General features: G+C 48.7%; 2 protein-coding genes across 13 annotated transcripts in view; both read left to right on the plus strand.

Moving 5' to 3' along the window:
- Gripap1 (GRIP1 associated protein 1) overlaps positions 1-11,409 on the plus strand; it is a 30,001-nt gene extending 18,592 nt beyond the window's left edge. For 10 of the 12 annotated variants that reach the window (XM_031389144.1, XM_031389409.1, XM_031389839.1 and 7 more), the window contains 12 exons: positions 907-1,002; positions 1,266-1,478; positions 1,614-1,727; positions 2,935-3,012; positions 3,115-3,210; positions 3,342-3,398; positions 3,490-3,589; positions 5,469-5,599; positions 8,868-8,990; positions 9,120-9,213; positions 10,010-10,164; positions 10,846-11,409. In XM_031389144.1, coding sequence (XP_031245004.1) covers positions 907-1,002; positions 1,266-1,478; positions 1,614-1,727; positions 2,935-3,012; positions 3,115-3,210; positions 3,342-3,398; positions 3,490-3,589; positions 5,469-5,599; positions 8,868-8,990; positions 9,120-9,213; positions 10,010-10,164; positions 10,846-10,938 — 1,350 coding nt within the window. In that variant the 3' untranslated portion in view covers positions 10,939-11,409. Of the gene's footprint in view, positions 1-906; positions 1,003-1,265; positions 1,479-1,613; positions 1,728-2,934; positions 3,013-3,114; positions 3,211-3,341; positions 3,399-3,489; positions 3,590-5,468; positions 5,600-8,867; positions 8,991-9,119; positions 9,214-9,309; positions 10,165-10,845 lie in introns of those variants that run through there. The other 2 variants (XM_031390002.1, XM_031390080.1) reach the window with 2 other exon arrangements.
- A 1,592-nt stretch (positions 11,410-13,001) lies between these two features.
- Kcnd1 (potassium voltage-gated channel subfamily D member 1) overlaps positions 13,002-14,528 on the plus strand; it is a 15,254-nt gene continuing 13,727 nt past the window's right edge. The window contains exon 1 of the mRNA XM_031390278.1: positions 13,002-13,241. The gene's annotated coding sequence lies outside the window, so the exon portion shown is untranslated. The remainder of the gene's footprint in view (positions 13,242-14,528) is intronic.

Genomic DNA, 14,528 nt, shown 5'->3' on the forward strand with positions numbered 1-14,528 from the left:
CTTAACCGCTGAGCCATCTCTCCAACCCCTGGAAATTTTTTCTTTAAGAAAACTTGCCAGAGCTTATTTGCTTACTTGTTAAAAAGAAAGAAAGAAAGAAAGAAAGAAAGAAAGAAAGAAAGAAAGAAAGAAAGAAAGAAAGAAAGAAAGAAAGAGAAAGAGAAAAAAGAAAGAAAAGAGTCAGGTGGTGGTGGCACACACCTTTAATCCCAGCACTTAGGAGGCAGACGCAGGCAGATCTCTGCATTAGAGGCCAGCCTGGTCGACAGAGTGAGTTCTAAGACAGCCTGGGCTACACAGAGAAACCCTGTCTCGAAACAAAACAAACAAGAATGAAAGAAGGAAGAGAGGGAAGGAGGAGAAAACAAGCCCAGCCATGATATCCAATACCTGTGATCTTAGCATTTGGGAGATAAAGGCAGGATCAGGGGTCCAGGGTCACTGTTGGCTACATAGCAAGTTTGGAATAAGGTCCTATCTCAAGAAAAGACTTTTGACGGAACATTTTGTCCCAAAAAATAGAAAAGGAATGTAGCCTGGCACTTGGGAGGCAGATGAGTTCCAGGCCAGCCTCCTCTACATAGAGTTCCGGGCAAGCCTGGGATACATAGTGAGACCCTGTGTCAAAAAAGAAGAGAATACAAAGAAGCAAGAAGTGAGTCATATGGCCCTACCTGTCTATGAAGGGAGAAGTACTTTAGATGGTCCTATTCCCATATATCCATTCTGTTGCTAAGGGAGCAGGAAAGAAAGTACTGAGGAGCATGCACCAGTGCCTGTCATTTCTCTCATTATGATTAAGATTATAACACCTACTTTATTCGGGGAATGGTCTACCAGAGGTGTTGTAGTTCATTGGTACCTACCAGGGACTCTTTTCCAACTTCCTCTTCTCTCCTGAATTAGGAATCGTTAAGGGCCAATAGCCGGCTTCTGGAACAACTTCAAGAAATAGGGCAGGAGAAGGAACAGCTGACCCAGGATCTCCAGGAAGCTCGGAAGGTGGGGCATCATGGGAAGAGGGAATGAGCTGGCCTAGTCCATGAGGGTAGGGAGTGTTATGGCCAAATCTTTGCAATGGAAAGAGAAAAAAAAAAAACCGATCATTTTCGAAAAGACGGGTGAATGACTCAGCCAGTTTGAAGGGCCAGGGAAGAGGTGGAGTCTGGCTAGTTCCTTGGGCATAGAACAGAATAGTGGTCATTTTGTGGTGTTGGGAGATAAAGTTAATTGCCACTCTCTTGGCCCACTGTCCTGGTCCCCAGAGTGCTGAGAAAAGGAAGGTCATGCTGGATGAGCTAGCCATGGAGACACTACAGGAGAAGACCCAGCACAAAGAAGAACTGGGGGCTGTCCGGTTACGGCATGAGAAGGAGATGCTGGGCGTGCGAGCCCGTTATGAGCGTGAGCTTCGAGAGCTGCACGAAGACAAGAAACGGCAGGAGGAGGAGCTCCGTGGGCAGATTCGAGAGGAGAAGGTGGGTGCGGTAACCATACCCTTCCTCTAATAGCTGAGGACCATGGTGTTGCTGCTGGTGACATGGTGGTAGGTAGGTGATATGCAAGGTGGCCAGTCCTCTGCTGCCCAACTCCTGTCTGGGTTCTCCTTCCAGGTTCGAACAAGGGAATTAGAAAATCTTCAGCACACAGTGGAAGAACTTCAGGCTCAGGTACACTCCATGGATGGAGCCAAGGGCTGGTTTGAACGGCGCTTGAAGGAAGCTGAGGTGAGTTGGTGGTACCTGGTAAAGGTGCAAAGCTGGTTAAGTGTAGATTTGAGCAGTCATTTCTTCCTCCTAGATTGTTCATGGTGTCTTCTGCCAAAAAATTATAATACATTATCTTTCCATGTTTGGTAATATACTATTTTTATTTTTTATTTTTTTTGGGGGGGGGTTGGGGGGAGGTGTTTCGAGACAGGGTTTCTCTGTGTAGCCCTGGCTATCCTGGAACTCACTCTGTAGACCAGGCTGGCCTTGAACTCAGAAATCCGCCTGCCTCTGCCTCCCAAGTGCTGGGATTAAAGCCGTGCACCACCACCGCCCAGCTTACTATTTTTATTTTAACAAGAACATTTTATAGCCTTTTTTTTTTCTGGAAAACACATGACAACAATAAGAGGCAGTGTCATGTAGCAGAGAACATACACTCGAGCTGGGTGTTTCCCTCAGTTTGAATGCTGACTGGGCCTAGCCATGTGATCTTATGCAATGTATTTCATTTTTCTATGGCCCATTTGCATCTTTGGCAGAAAGTGAACAGGAGACACTGAGTATAGCTCATGGTAGACCACATGGTTAGCATGAATGAGGCCTCAGGTTCAATTCCCAACGGCAAAACTATTAATGATGAGCCAGACATGGTGGCACACCCCTTTACTTCCAGCACCTGGGAGGCAGAGGTAGGTAGGTGAGTTTGAGACCACCCTGGTCTACAAATCGAGTTCCAGGACAGCCAAGGTTCTATTACACAGAGAAACCCTGTCTCGAAAAACAAAAACAAAATTAATGGTGCAAATAATGCCTTACTGTCTGGGTATTTTAGGAAGATTACAGAAAATGAATTAATATATGTACAATCACTTAAATGTTTCTGGCATGCAGTGTTGTCTTGTTAAAGAAAGAAAGTATAAGTGCAAATCACTTGCTCTACTATGTGAATGGAATAGTTAGTTTTCCACTTCCTATTTCTGCCTTAAAGGCATATGTCACTTCCTACAAGAATAGCAGTGAGTTCCCTGTAAATCCCAGCACTCAGGAGGCCTTGAGGTAGGGTTAAGAGTTCAGGGCCAGTGTGGGCTATGTCCTGATACCTCGTCTCAAACTAAAAAGGTATTTTCGTAACTACCCAAAGAACTTGTCTGAAATGTACTTGTCCTTAACTGGACACACAGTCTTCTGGGGACCACGAGTAGACCTGGGACTCTCCTTACAGGAATCTTTGCAGCAGCAGCAGCAGGAACAAGAGGAAACCCTCAAGCAGTGCCGGGAGGAGCATGCTGCTGAGCTGAAGGTGCCTCTCAAATGGTGGTGTTCCTGTCTCAGGACACTGGGTACCCCTGCAGGAGAACAGGGACTTCTCATGCAGTGGCCTGAGCTGGTGTTGTCTTTGCAGGGCAAGGAGGAAGAGCTTCAGAATGTGCGGGATCAGCTCCAACAGGCCCAGGAGGAGCGAGATGGCCATGTGAAGACCATCAGCAACCTGAAGCAGGTCTGTGGTGTATCTGTGGTCCCAGACACAGGCATGGCTCAAGCTTGCAGAATGAGGTGGGGTAGGGAGGCAGGATTCTGCTGCAGGCAACTGTGCCAACACCTGCCCAGCTATGCCTTCCCCAACCACAGGAGGTAAAGGACACAGTAGATGGGCAGCGGATCCTGGAAAAGAAAGGCAGCGCTGTGGTAAGCTAGCAAGGCCTGTGACCTTTTCCCTTTCTTTATGGGCTCCCCCCCTAGGCCACAGCTCTCACTCCACCCTGCCCCTTGCCTTTAGCTCAAAGACCTTAAGAGGCAGCTACACCTGGAGCGGAAACGGGCTGATAAGCTGCAGGAGCGGCTGCAGGAGATCCTTACCAACAGCAAGAGCCGCACAGGTGAGAGGCCAGTCGGAAGCTGCGCCTTGGGGCTGCCTTCCATACCTCCCTGAGCCTTGCTTCAGCTGTTTGTCAGTCCTTTGTCCTGCCTGTCTTTTCTCTCTCTGCACTGTGTGCTCTATGTGTGTGTGTGTGTGTGTATGTGTCTTCTCCCTGATTTCTCTGTTCCTCTCTCTGCCTGTGTTCTGTTTGCTTTGTATCTGCTTTTATTTCTCTTCTTTTTCTACTGTTTCCATTCTTGGATTCTAGAAATCCTCACCACGTAAGTCTAGGATACAAGCCCCACCCCCAGCCCCCAGTCATCCCACTTACAGTGAATCAAGGGAGACAGATTTCCATAGGCAACAGCACTACACAGCCCTCCTCCTCCTCCTCCTCCTCCTCCTCCATCATCATTTAGACAGCATCACTTTGTAGCCCATGCTGATTTCAAACTCACTGCACTTTGCCTTAGCTTCCTAGGAGTTTGCCTACTGACATCCGACACCATGCTTGGCTTGTACTGTTTTCCATATACAGCTAACTCAACCCACGATGCTTCTGCCACCGAAAGCAGAAGACATGCCCATGCAAAACTGGAGTTGTTTCTACCTTTTCTTGGTTGGGAGTAGCTGTAAATACATTGGAATAACTCAAGTTCAGTAACGGGTCTAGTGCTTGTCTTAGATCACAGACAGACGTAGAGAACACTGATTGCCAACTGAGGTGCTAGGGGAGCTGCACTCAGGCACTGCACTCTTTCTGAGGGTCCCTTTGGAGTACTAAACCCTTCCCCTTACACCTGGGAGCAGCTATAAGGGCAGTGTCACCAACTCAGTACCTATGTTTTCTGGTTCGTTTTGGGGACAGGATTTTTCTCACTTGCCCAGACTGGCCCTGAACTCCTCAGCTCAGGTAATCTACCTGCGGGCATGTACCACCATGCTCAGCAAGGGTTCAACTGACATGGCAAGTCACATCTCTCACCAAATCAATTTCCTCCTGAGACGTTCAGCCTCCCTGAAGTAATTTCTCGTTTTAATAGATTAACAAGCTGGGGATAGATTAAAATTTTATTTATTTGTTTGTTTTGTTTTGTTTTGTTTAGTTTTTCAAGACAGGGTTTCTCTGCGTAGCCCTGGCTGTCCTGGAACTCACTCTGTAGATGAAGCTGGCCTCAAACTTAGACATCCGCATACCTCTGCCTCCTGAGTGCTGGGATCAAAGGCGTGCGCCACCACCCATGGGCCTAGAGTTTTTTGTTGTTGTTGGTGGTGGTTTTTTTTGGGGGGGGGGTTCGAGACAGGGTTTCTCTGTGTAGCCCCAGCTGTCCTGGAACTCACTCTGTAGACCAGGCTGGCCTTGAACTCAGAGATCCGCCTGCCTCTGTCTCCCAAGTGCTGGGACTAAAGGTGTGTGCCACCACCACCCGACTAGAGTTTTATATTACACATTGTTCTTCTCCATTACATGGGACTGGGAGCTAGGCAAATGGCTACAAATCCGACTCCATCTTTGTTCTGATTTTGTTCTAAATGTGTCTTTCTCTGTGGCTTCTGTCAGTCTCCACTGTGTGCTAGCTTCCTGTCTCTGCACTTTCCCCTGCATGTGTGTGAGCCATCATGCACTCTCAGCTCCCTGTTTTCCTTTTTCTGCATCTAAGTTTGAGTGCTTTGGCCGCTGGAATCTTGTGTCTACTCCTCGCCCTTTCCCTTAGCCTCACCCACTTCCCTTTCTTCCATTGGACATGGTTACCAACAGCCTTGTTTCTGGTTGCCCGGGTGTGTCTCTTTTCCTCTTTCTATCTCTGCCTAGTCTTTTGATGAGGTCTCTTCCCACTGGTTGCTGTCCTGAGATTCCAAGGGATCTGGACCCAGTTTGCTTTTTCCTCCACACCCAGGCCTTGAGGAACTGGTTCTTTCTGAGATGAACTCACCAAGCAGGACCCAGACAGGGGACAGCAGTAGCGTCTCCTCCTTCAGCTACCGGGAGGTCTTGAAGGAGAAGGAGAGCTCAGCCATCCCAGCCAGGGTAAGGGTCACCTAAGTAAGTCTGGAGGTTCCCTATTTTTTCCTCCCTTGAAATTGTCTACACTGACCTTTGGACAAGCAGTTCTTCTCTGTCTCTTTATGTGTTTGTGTTTTCGCTCTCTGTGTGTATGTATGTATGTGTCTGTTTGTGTCTGTCTCTCTTGGACTGAGGATTGAACCTGGGGCCTTACACATATACATACGTGCAGAGCACAGGTCAACATATGCCATTCTTCTGCAGTGCAACCCCAGCCCCCTCACTAAAGCCTTTTGTCAGCTTCTCCCCAAACCCATCAGCCTGAGACTGATACGCAGGAGGCAGGCCAGTTATTCTCTGTGCCCCTCTATTTTTGATGAGGTCTCTTCCCACTGGTTGCTGTCTTGAGATTCCAAGGGATCTGGACCCAGGTTGCTGTAGATTAATCCCACTGCTCCCAGTGCTGGAAAGTTCAAGCATTGTGTGGGGTTAAAGACATTTATGTGCCACCATGCCTGGTCTTAAATGTTTATTTTGTTTTTTGTTTGTTTTTGAGACAAGGTTTCTCTGTGTAGCTCTGGCTGTCCTGGAACTCACTCTGTAGACCAGGGTGGCCTCGAACTCAGAAATCCGCCTGCCTCTGCCTCCCAAGTGCTGGGATTAAAGGCGTGTGCCACCACTGCCCGACTAAATGTTTATTTTGATTTTATTATTTTTATGAGAATGGGTGTCTGTTGGTATACCTCATGCATGCAGTACCCTAAGTGGCTAAAAGAGGGTAGAAGATTCCCCTGGAACTAGACTTAGAATAGCTAGTTATGAGCTGACATTTGGCTGCTAGAAATCGAACCCAGGTCTTCTGGAAGAGTAGCCAGTACTGTTAACTCCTGAGCCATCTCTACAGCCCCTGTTTGATTGTTTCTCCCCTTTTTTTGATATTGGATTCTTGCTATGTACTGCAGGCTGGCCTTGAATTCATAATCCTGCTATCAGGATCAGCCCCTAAAGTGCTAGGATTTTAAGTATGAGCCACTGGCGTCTGATTCCCTTCAATAGCATAGACTGATCACTGTTACTATTGCCATCTGTCATACCATGTTCCTTTCCAACCACTTTTTATTTAGATTTTTGTTTTGTTTTTCTAAACAAGGTTTCTCTGTGTGGCCCTGGCTGTCCTAGAACTCACTCTGTAGACCAGGCTGGCCTTGAACTCACAGAGATCTGCCTGTTTCTACCTCCCAAGTGCTGGGGTTAAAGGTGTGCACCACCACCACTTGGCTAAGTATAATATTTTCGCTACCCAAAGAATATTATTATAAATTCTTAGTTCAGGGCTGGAGAGATGGCTCAGCGGTTAAGATCACTGGCTCTCCTTGCTAACATCCTGAGTTCAATTCCCAGCAACTACATGGTGGCTCACAACCATATATAATGGTATCTGATGCCCTCTTCTGGTGTGTCTGGAGTGACAGTGTACTCATATACATAAAATAAATAAGTCTTTTTTTTTTTTTGAGACAAGGTTTCTCTGTGTAGCCCTGGCTGTCCTGGAACTCACTCTGTAGACCAGGCTGGCCTCAAACTCAGAAATCTGCCTGCCTCTGCCTCCCAAGTGCTGGGATTAACAGCATGTGCCACCACTGCCTGGGGGAAAATAATTTTTAAAAAAGGATTAATAAAAGAGGTTGGAAATGTCCCTCACTAATAGAACACTTGCCTAGAATTGTACAAGGACCCTGGATTCAAGCCCCAGTACCACAAAGAAAATATATTTTTAGACAGGATCTCATTATGTTGTCTAGGTTGGCTTCAAACTTCTGAGTTCCAGTGATCCTCCTGTGCCCTGAGTCACTGGGCTCAAAGGCATTTGCCACTATGCCCAATATGAACTAAGAATTTATTTTTTAAATAGGCCAGAAGAAGGTAGCAGATTCCCTCAGGAGTTATAGATGGTAGTTGTAGGCTTTCATGTGGGTGCTGGGAATTGATCTTGAGTCCTCTAGAAGAGCAGGACGTGTCTCCAGCTCTATTTTTATTCATGACTTTTGTATTTATGTATTCATATGTGTGTGGATATTTTACTTTCGTGTATGTTTATGTACCACATGTGCCTAGTGTCCACAGAGGCTAGATGAAAGTCTCAGAGTTCTTAGACTCTGGCATAGGCATATGCATATGCATGCAGGTGCCCACAGAGGCCAAAAGAGGGCCTCAGAATCTTTCTGGAGGTGGACTTAGCAGCAGTTATGAGCCTTCAGTTTCTTGCATGCAAGAGCAGCAAGTGATCTTAATCACCATTTCTGATCAGAATATATTGTATGAAAATATTTTTTGTTGTTTTTGTTTTTTGAGACAGGATTTCTCTGTGTAGCCCTGGCTGTCTTGGAACTTGCTCTGTAGACCAGGCTGGCCTCAAACTCAGAGATCCGCCTGCCTCTGCCTCCTGAGTGACAGCATTAAAGGCATGCACTACCACCCAGCTAAAACCAAATGTTTTTCAATTAAAATAAAACAAACAAACAACTAGGAGGCTAGAGAGGTAGCTCAACAGTTAAGACTGTTCTTCTAGAAATCCCAGCACCCATATCAGGCAGTTCACAACTACCTGGAACCCCAACTATGGGGGATCCAACTGACTTCCTTGGGCACCCACACCCATGTGGCATACATTCACACAACAGACATACACATATGTAAATAAATAAAAAAAGTAAAAATAGCTATGTATATTTTAAAAAAAGAATTGAGATGGTGAGTAGCCTGGTTTTGTTGGTTGCTTGCTCTCCTTTCTCCAGGTGGGAAGTTTTCACTTCATCTAAAGTGTCTTTTCTTTGTAACGGCTAGAATTCAGATTTGGAGTACATCTTGGTTTTACTTGTTATTTGTTTGTTTTCCTTACATCTCTTGTGTCTATTCTGGTCCTATCTTCTTGACATCAGCTGGTGGAGGAAAGCAGACCATTTGACCTGCAGGAACCCTCCCACCTTTAGCTTTTTCTGCTCACTTCTTAATGGTACCATTTAGCTCTTCCTACTGTTACCTCCATTTCCTGCCATCTGGGAATTAGATGGCATTTACTGCTGGATTTCCCTCAGTCCTCTCAGCAACGCTCTTGTGGTAGTGGTAACACTGTCTGCCTCCCTTTAAGCCAAAGGAAATGTAAAGTTTTCTGAGAGTGCCAAGTGTGTGGCCTACACCTCCAGCCAGCCCCAGAGCCTATACCCACCCATGTGCCTCCAGCTCCTACCTCATGCTGAGACTAGCTGGATTTTCTCTTTCTTCTTTCTCATAGTCTCTATCCAGCAGTCCTCAGGCCCAGCCCCCTCGGCCAGCAGAGCTGTCAGATGAGGAAGTGGCTGAGCTGTTTCAAAGGCTGGCCGAGACACAGCAGGAAAAATGGATGCTGGAGGAGAAGGTGCTGTCCTTGCTAGTCTTTACATGAAACCCCTGGGATAGGGTTGCGGGTGGGAAGGGTGTCTGGGTCCTTCCTCACGGGAGAAAATGGGAAGTTGGGGGTCCTGAGATGGGGTGGACCATCTTGCAGGTGAAACACCTGGAGGTGAGCAGCGCCTCTATGGCGGAAGACCTCTGCCGGAAAAGCGCCATCATTGAGACCTACGTCATGGACAGCCGCATTGGTCAGTGCCTGTTTCCAGCCCTCACCTACAGTGAAACCTTCACCTGCCCCTCTTTTTCCATTGTTCCATTGCTCCTTTTCCCCTCTTGAAACTCAGTGAAGCTACTGACAAGATCCTGACCCATGGAGAGGAAAGCAGGGAAGCGTTGCATTTTTGCCCGGCCTCTGCTTTGTACTCATCATTTCTCCCACCCACCCCACCCCCAGTGGTTCCCCCTGGACTTCTCTGTCTCACTTCTTTCTGCTTTCTATTTCTCTATGTATTTTTTTTTCTGTTCCCCCTTCTTCATCTTTTCTTAGTACCTCTATTGTTCTATTTCCATTTTTATTTCTTTGTTTGCTTTTTTGAAACTGGATTCTGCTTTGTAGCCTCGTCTGGCCTGGTACTCGCTTTGTAGCGCAGGCTGGCCTCAGACGCTCAGCAATCCTGTGTTAACCTTCCAGGTGCTAGGATTCCAAGTGCGCATGCCTACACCTAGCCATACATTTCCATCCATTGTATCTTCGTCCCCCTTCTCCTCTCTGACCTCCGTGCTTTTACTTTCTATTCTGTACTAGGCACTCACATGCTCTGAGGGTTACGGTGTGCCCTGTGTGTCACATGCCCCAGGGTCTCATAACTCAGAATAGCCGGGTTTCCCCATGTCAAAACCTCTGCCCCCAAGCAGAACATTGCCTTTCTCCCTCCCTTCTTGTCTGCTCTCTGTTTTCCTCCTCTGTCCTTTGGCTCTGCCCAGTCTTCCCCACACCAACCCCGGCTCTGCCAAGGGGGCGGTGCTCAGCCTGGACCCTTGCAGATGTGTCTGTGGCAGCAGGCCACACAGACCGAAGTGGGCTGGGCAGTGTCCTGAGAGACCTAGTGAAGCCAGGCGATGAGAACCTTCGGGAAATGAACAAGAAGCTGCAGAACATGTTGGAGGAGCAACTCACCAAGAACATGCACTTGCACAAGGCGAGTGTGGACCACCAGCCTGCCCACCCATCCCTCCAACCACCTGCTTCCCTACCCACATAGTCCCTGGTAGTGTCCTTTCAACTGGCCCTTGTCCCCACAGTTACCACCTTCCAGTCATCTACCACCCTTTTGTGTTCACCTCTTTTACCCTCCAGTCAACTTCCCAGGTTAGCCTATGCGTCTGTCATCTGTCCTTCTGCCCACTCATCCATCCACATATGCACTCGCTCCCCATTTATCCATCTACCTGCTCTACTACCTGTCTGTCAAACTATTATCTCAAGGGCTGCCATCCATTTCCTGATGCATCAGTCTTTTATGAACTCATCAGTCACCACCTATTTGTCAGTTGCCTACCCTACCTGCCTTCTTGTCCTCTACAAAGTTCATTTGTGAACCGATCCACTTGCCATAGGTCCACCCACACATTAATTCCTCCCCACACCTCTGCCCAAATACTCCTTCATCACTAAGGGAGTCACAGCCAGGTCTTACCTAGAGGAAGCAAGCTCACATTTGTTATAAAGAGAAGGTGGTTGATCTTCCTGTTCAAGGCTGGATACCACTGGGCACTGAGAATCCATCAGTCCATCTAATACAGATAACACCTCATATTTGCTAACAGAGCTGCCCCTTTCTTCCCCTCCTCTAGCTCCTGATGGCTCATTTGTTTCTTAGGACATGGAAGTTCTATCCCAGGAAATTGTGCGGCTCAGCAAGGAATGTGTGGGGTCCCCTGACCCAGACCTAGAACCCGGAGAAGCCAACTAAAGACCTACAGGCTGCAACTATTCCCAATCCTTTCCAGAATGCCACTCACTCCCTTGGGCTATTATGGGAAAATATGGAGGCTGGCACCAAATCTATAAGTTTGGTAGATGGACATTAAAGGGGCTAGAGGCCTTTATGTGGCTGGTGTTGGTGACCCTGATGAATGGCAAAGGCCCTTGGGGGAAAAGACATCCTGAGGGAAGGGCATGGACTTTTCCTTTTTGGCTCTGGTTCCCAGGGTCATCTGCCTTCAACTCTGCATGAGCTCTCCCTCCCAGAGACCAACTCTGTTTCATTTTATTTTATTTTTTAATTTATGTCTGGAAGCCTGGCTAAACTCTGCATTCGGGACTGGGGGTGTTGGGCGGGGGTACAGTCCATGTTCAATGTTCCAGCAATGTGTGTGTGTGTGAGAGCGTGTGTGTAAAGGCTATGTGGCCAAAATACCATCTGGCCAGAATGGCCCACCCATTGACTGTCTGGTCTCATTCTTTTCAATCAAGAGGATATGGTGGGAGTGGGGCGGTCACTGCACTGGAATTGGGAAGGTGGCCTCTGGCTATACCTTTTCTTCTACCCTTACCTCTCCTGCTTCCTGACAGAGCTCTCAAAGAGAGTAGACCAGAAATATCCACAGATAGATGTGTGGGTGGCTGTGTATAAAGTCGAGGGTGTAGAGAAACAAACAGATGGGAGGATAGATAAGTGGTTAGATGGACCAAGGGATAAATAAGTGGGTGGTTGTGCAGCAGGGAAATAAATGCATAGGTAGATGGATGCATGGCTGGATAAATAAATGAGTAGATGAATCAGGAAGTGGAGAGAGTATGGATAAATGGAGATATAAATGGGCAGATGGATGTCTAGAGGGGTGGGACAAATGGATAAGCGGATGAATTAACCATATGGGTAGATTGATGGATTTTTGGAGGGGTTGGGAGTAAACTGGAAATGGCTAGAGTGGAATTCTGGCTGTAGAAGGGAATGAAATGGAAAGCTAAGGTTGGATGCATACATGCCAGCTGAAGCTATGGAGTGGCTGATAGAAAAATGGAGTATTGATATTTAGGGCTAGGTTGGCAAAGGGTTGGATAGAGGACGAGTGGGTAGGTGACTCTGGAGGAATGGGCATTGTCATTGTTTTTGCGGGTGGAAGGACAGATACGTGAAAGCATGGGCAAGTCAGGAGTTTGAAAAGGAAGCAAGTGAACAGCAAGGATGGGTAAATGGCTCACAAGGCAATTCTACTTTCCCGCACTCGCCTCACACACCTTTAGTTACTTAAGACTAGGCATCCTGCCAGGCCTTACCTTACGCCAACCCCGATCATAGTACTTCAGTGAATGCTCTAAAGGACACTGTCAAGGTGGGATAAGTCTATCTGACCACTGCGGAAACAAGTCACCCGATCAAGGACATAACAAGTCTGGCAAAACTGGGGTTAGAACTCACAGACTTATCCCAGAGGCATTCGGTACTCTATGTTGCGATACCCAGAAGCAAGACCCACTAGGGAGAGGTGTGATCTGAGGGCAGTGGATACAGAAAGACGGGAAGCCTTGCTCTTTTTGGCAAGGGGCCTACCAGTAGGTGGGTGGTACCTGGATTGTCCCCATCTATACTGCCCTTGCCCCTCATTTTACATCTCCAAACTGGAAGATGCTTACTGGAGCCCCCCAAGCAAAGTCTCCTTTAGAAATTGGGCCCTGACCAGTGCTCTCTCTCCAGAGCAGATCTGGAGGCCTGGTCATCTAAAGAAACATCCCCACTAGTCCTCCCTCCCCCACCTCTCCCCGCCTTTCCACAGCCTGGGGGCAGGGAGGGGACATAGCACTGCATCATTCCCCGTGGCACTCCCGCTCTGGGGCCATTAACAGACGCCTCCCCATCGATTGGTTCTGCTAAGTGCTGCTGATTCAGACGGGTGGGGGTGAGGGCCCCTAGGGGCAGTGGGGGTAGGAGCTGGGCAGAAAGAAGGGGGAGTCCAGGAAGTAGGAGGTGGGGAGAACTGGCAAAGTTCCCTGCCACCCCCATTTTCCAGATGACACGACTGAGGCCCAACCAGCTCTGTAAGGAGGCGGAGTTTCCCCAGGGTCCCTCTCAAGCTGTCCTAGGGGAGGGGGCTCTGGGAACCACGTGGCCCCTCCCTGCCTCTCGCTTCATCTCCCGACAAGCTCCAGAGGGGCGGGGAGAGAGCGCTGGAGGAGGAGGAACTCCGGCAGCTCTGCAGAGGGGGCCTGGAGCTCCGGTATTTGGTACCCCCCAGCCCCAACGCTGTTGCTGTTGCTGCAGCGGGGACACAGGTGAGGACAGCCCTGTGGGGAAAGGGAGGGGACCATCAATAGCTCTGTCCTTGTCTTTTCCTGGTCCAGTCCCCATGCCCTAGTCCATCCTGGAACAGTCCCCAGGGGTCCCACTGGACCTTGTCCTTCCAGAGCCTCCTTCCAAGGACCCAGAAGCCTCCTCCCCCTGTCTCCCACCCCGCCCCCGCTTGTGCCACCTTTCCCTCCTAGGCCTGGCTGTGGCTGCTCTCTTCCTCCTCCTGCTGCTGCTGCTACTGCTGCTGTTATTGCTGCTGCTCCCACTGCTGCTACTGCTGTGGCTGGGCACAGGCTGCCAGCTCCTCAGTGTGTGTTTACCTCAGACCTGTGCTCAACGGTGGGACCCAGCCTTCTCCTGGTCTTCTCTACCAGCATCCTGCAAGGTTCAGCAGCCCCTCTCCCGGAAGACACACCCAACTTTCTTCCAATACCCCGCCCCCTCTCCAACCTATTTTGAGGGAATCCCCTTCCTCTTAGCACGGTCTTTTGAGTTTCCCTTGTGTGCCTAGGGGGCTATACCCAACTTTAGTACAGTTGAGTATCAGCCCTTTGGGATTCCCCAGACTCCTCGTTCTCACCCAGAGCTCCTCAGATACAGACCAGACTTCCTAAGCCTCTCCAGGTAACCTCTCTGCAGGCTCTCTCCCAGCCTCTTAAAAATAAGCCAGTCCCATATACCACTTTAACTACCCCGGGCCACAACCCTCACCTTTCCTACCTTCCCTAGAACTCCTGTAGACTGTAGATAATGCCCTCCAGGCTATTCTCTATAGTGCTAGTCACTCCTGAGATACTTTTAGCATCTTTTACAACCTCCTGGCTCTATAGCTACCCCTGAGATGTTCCAGTCCCCTTTTGTGATCTACAAGGGGCCTCCAACCCAGAGACCTTTTCCTGTCAGTCTTCTGGGTGTGGACAGCCCTTCAGCCTTTTTCAAACAGCTCTGGTTCCATCTCCACCACTCTGAGTGCCCCTACCTGTCTCCTCTCCAATCCAACTGAGGGATTACCAGCCCTCCTTTGCTGAGAACTCTTGAGAGTGAACAACTCCCAACCTATTTCTTGGTCCCTCTGGACACCCTCAGACAACTCTCAGGAATGTGTTGACTCCTCTAGAGTCCTCTCAGTCTTTCTAGACCTGAGGCTCCTTCTTGGTTCCTCTGGCACATCAAGCCCTTCTCAGTCCCTTAGAAACCTCCCAAATACCCCTTAAGCTCCTGTTTGTCTCCCTAGTTCCTCCTCCTGGTTTCTCTTGGTCTCTCTGTCTCGC

This window comes from Mastomys coucha, chromosome X, assembly GCF_008632895.1.
Source record: "Mastomys coucha isolate ucsf_1 chromosome X, UCSF_Mcou_1, whole genome shotgun sequence".
NCBI classification, from domain to species: Eukaryota; Metazoa; Chordata; class Mammalia; order Rodentia; family Muridae; genus Mastomys; species Mastomys coucha.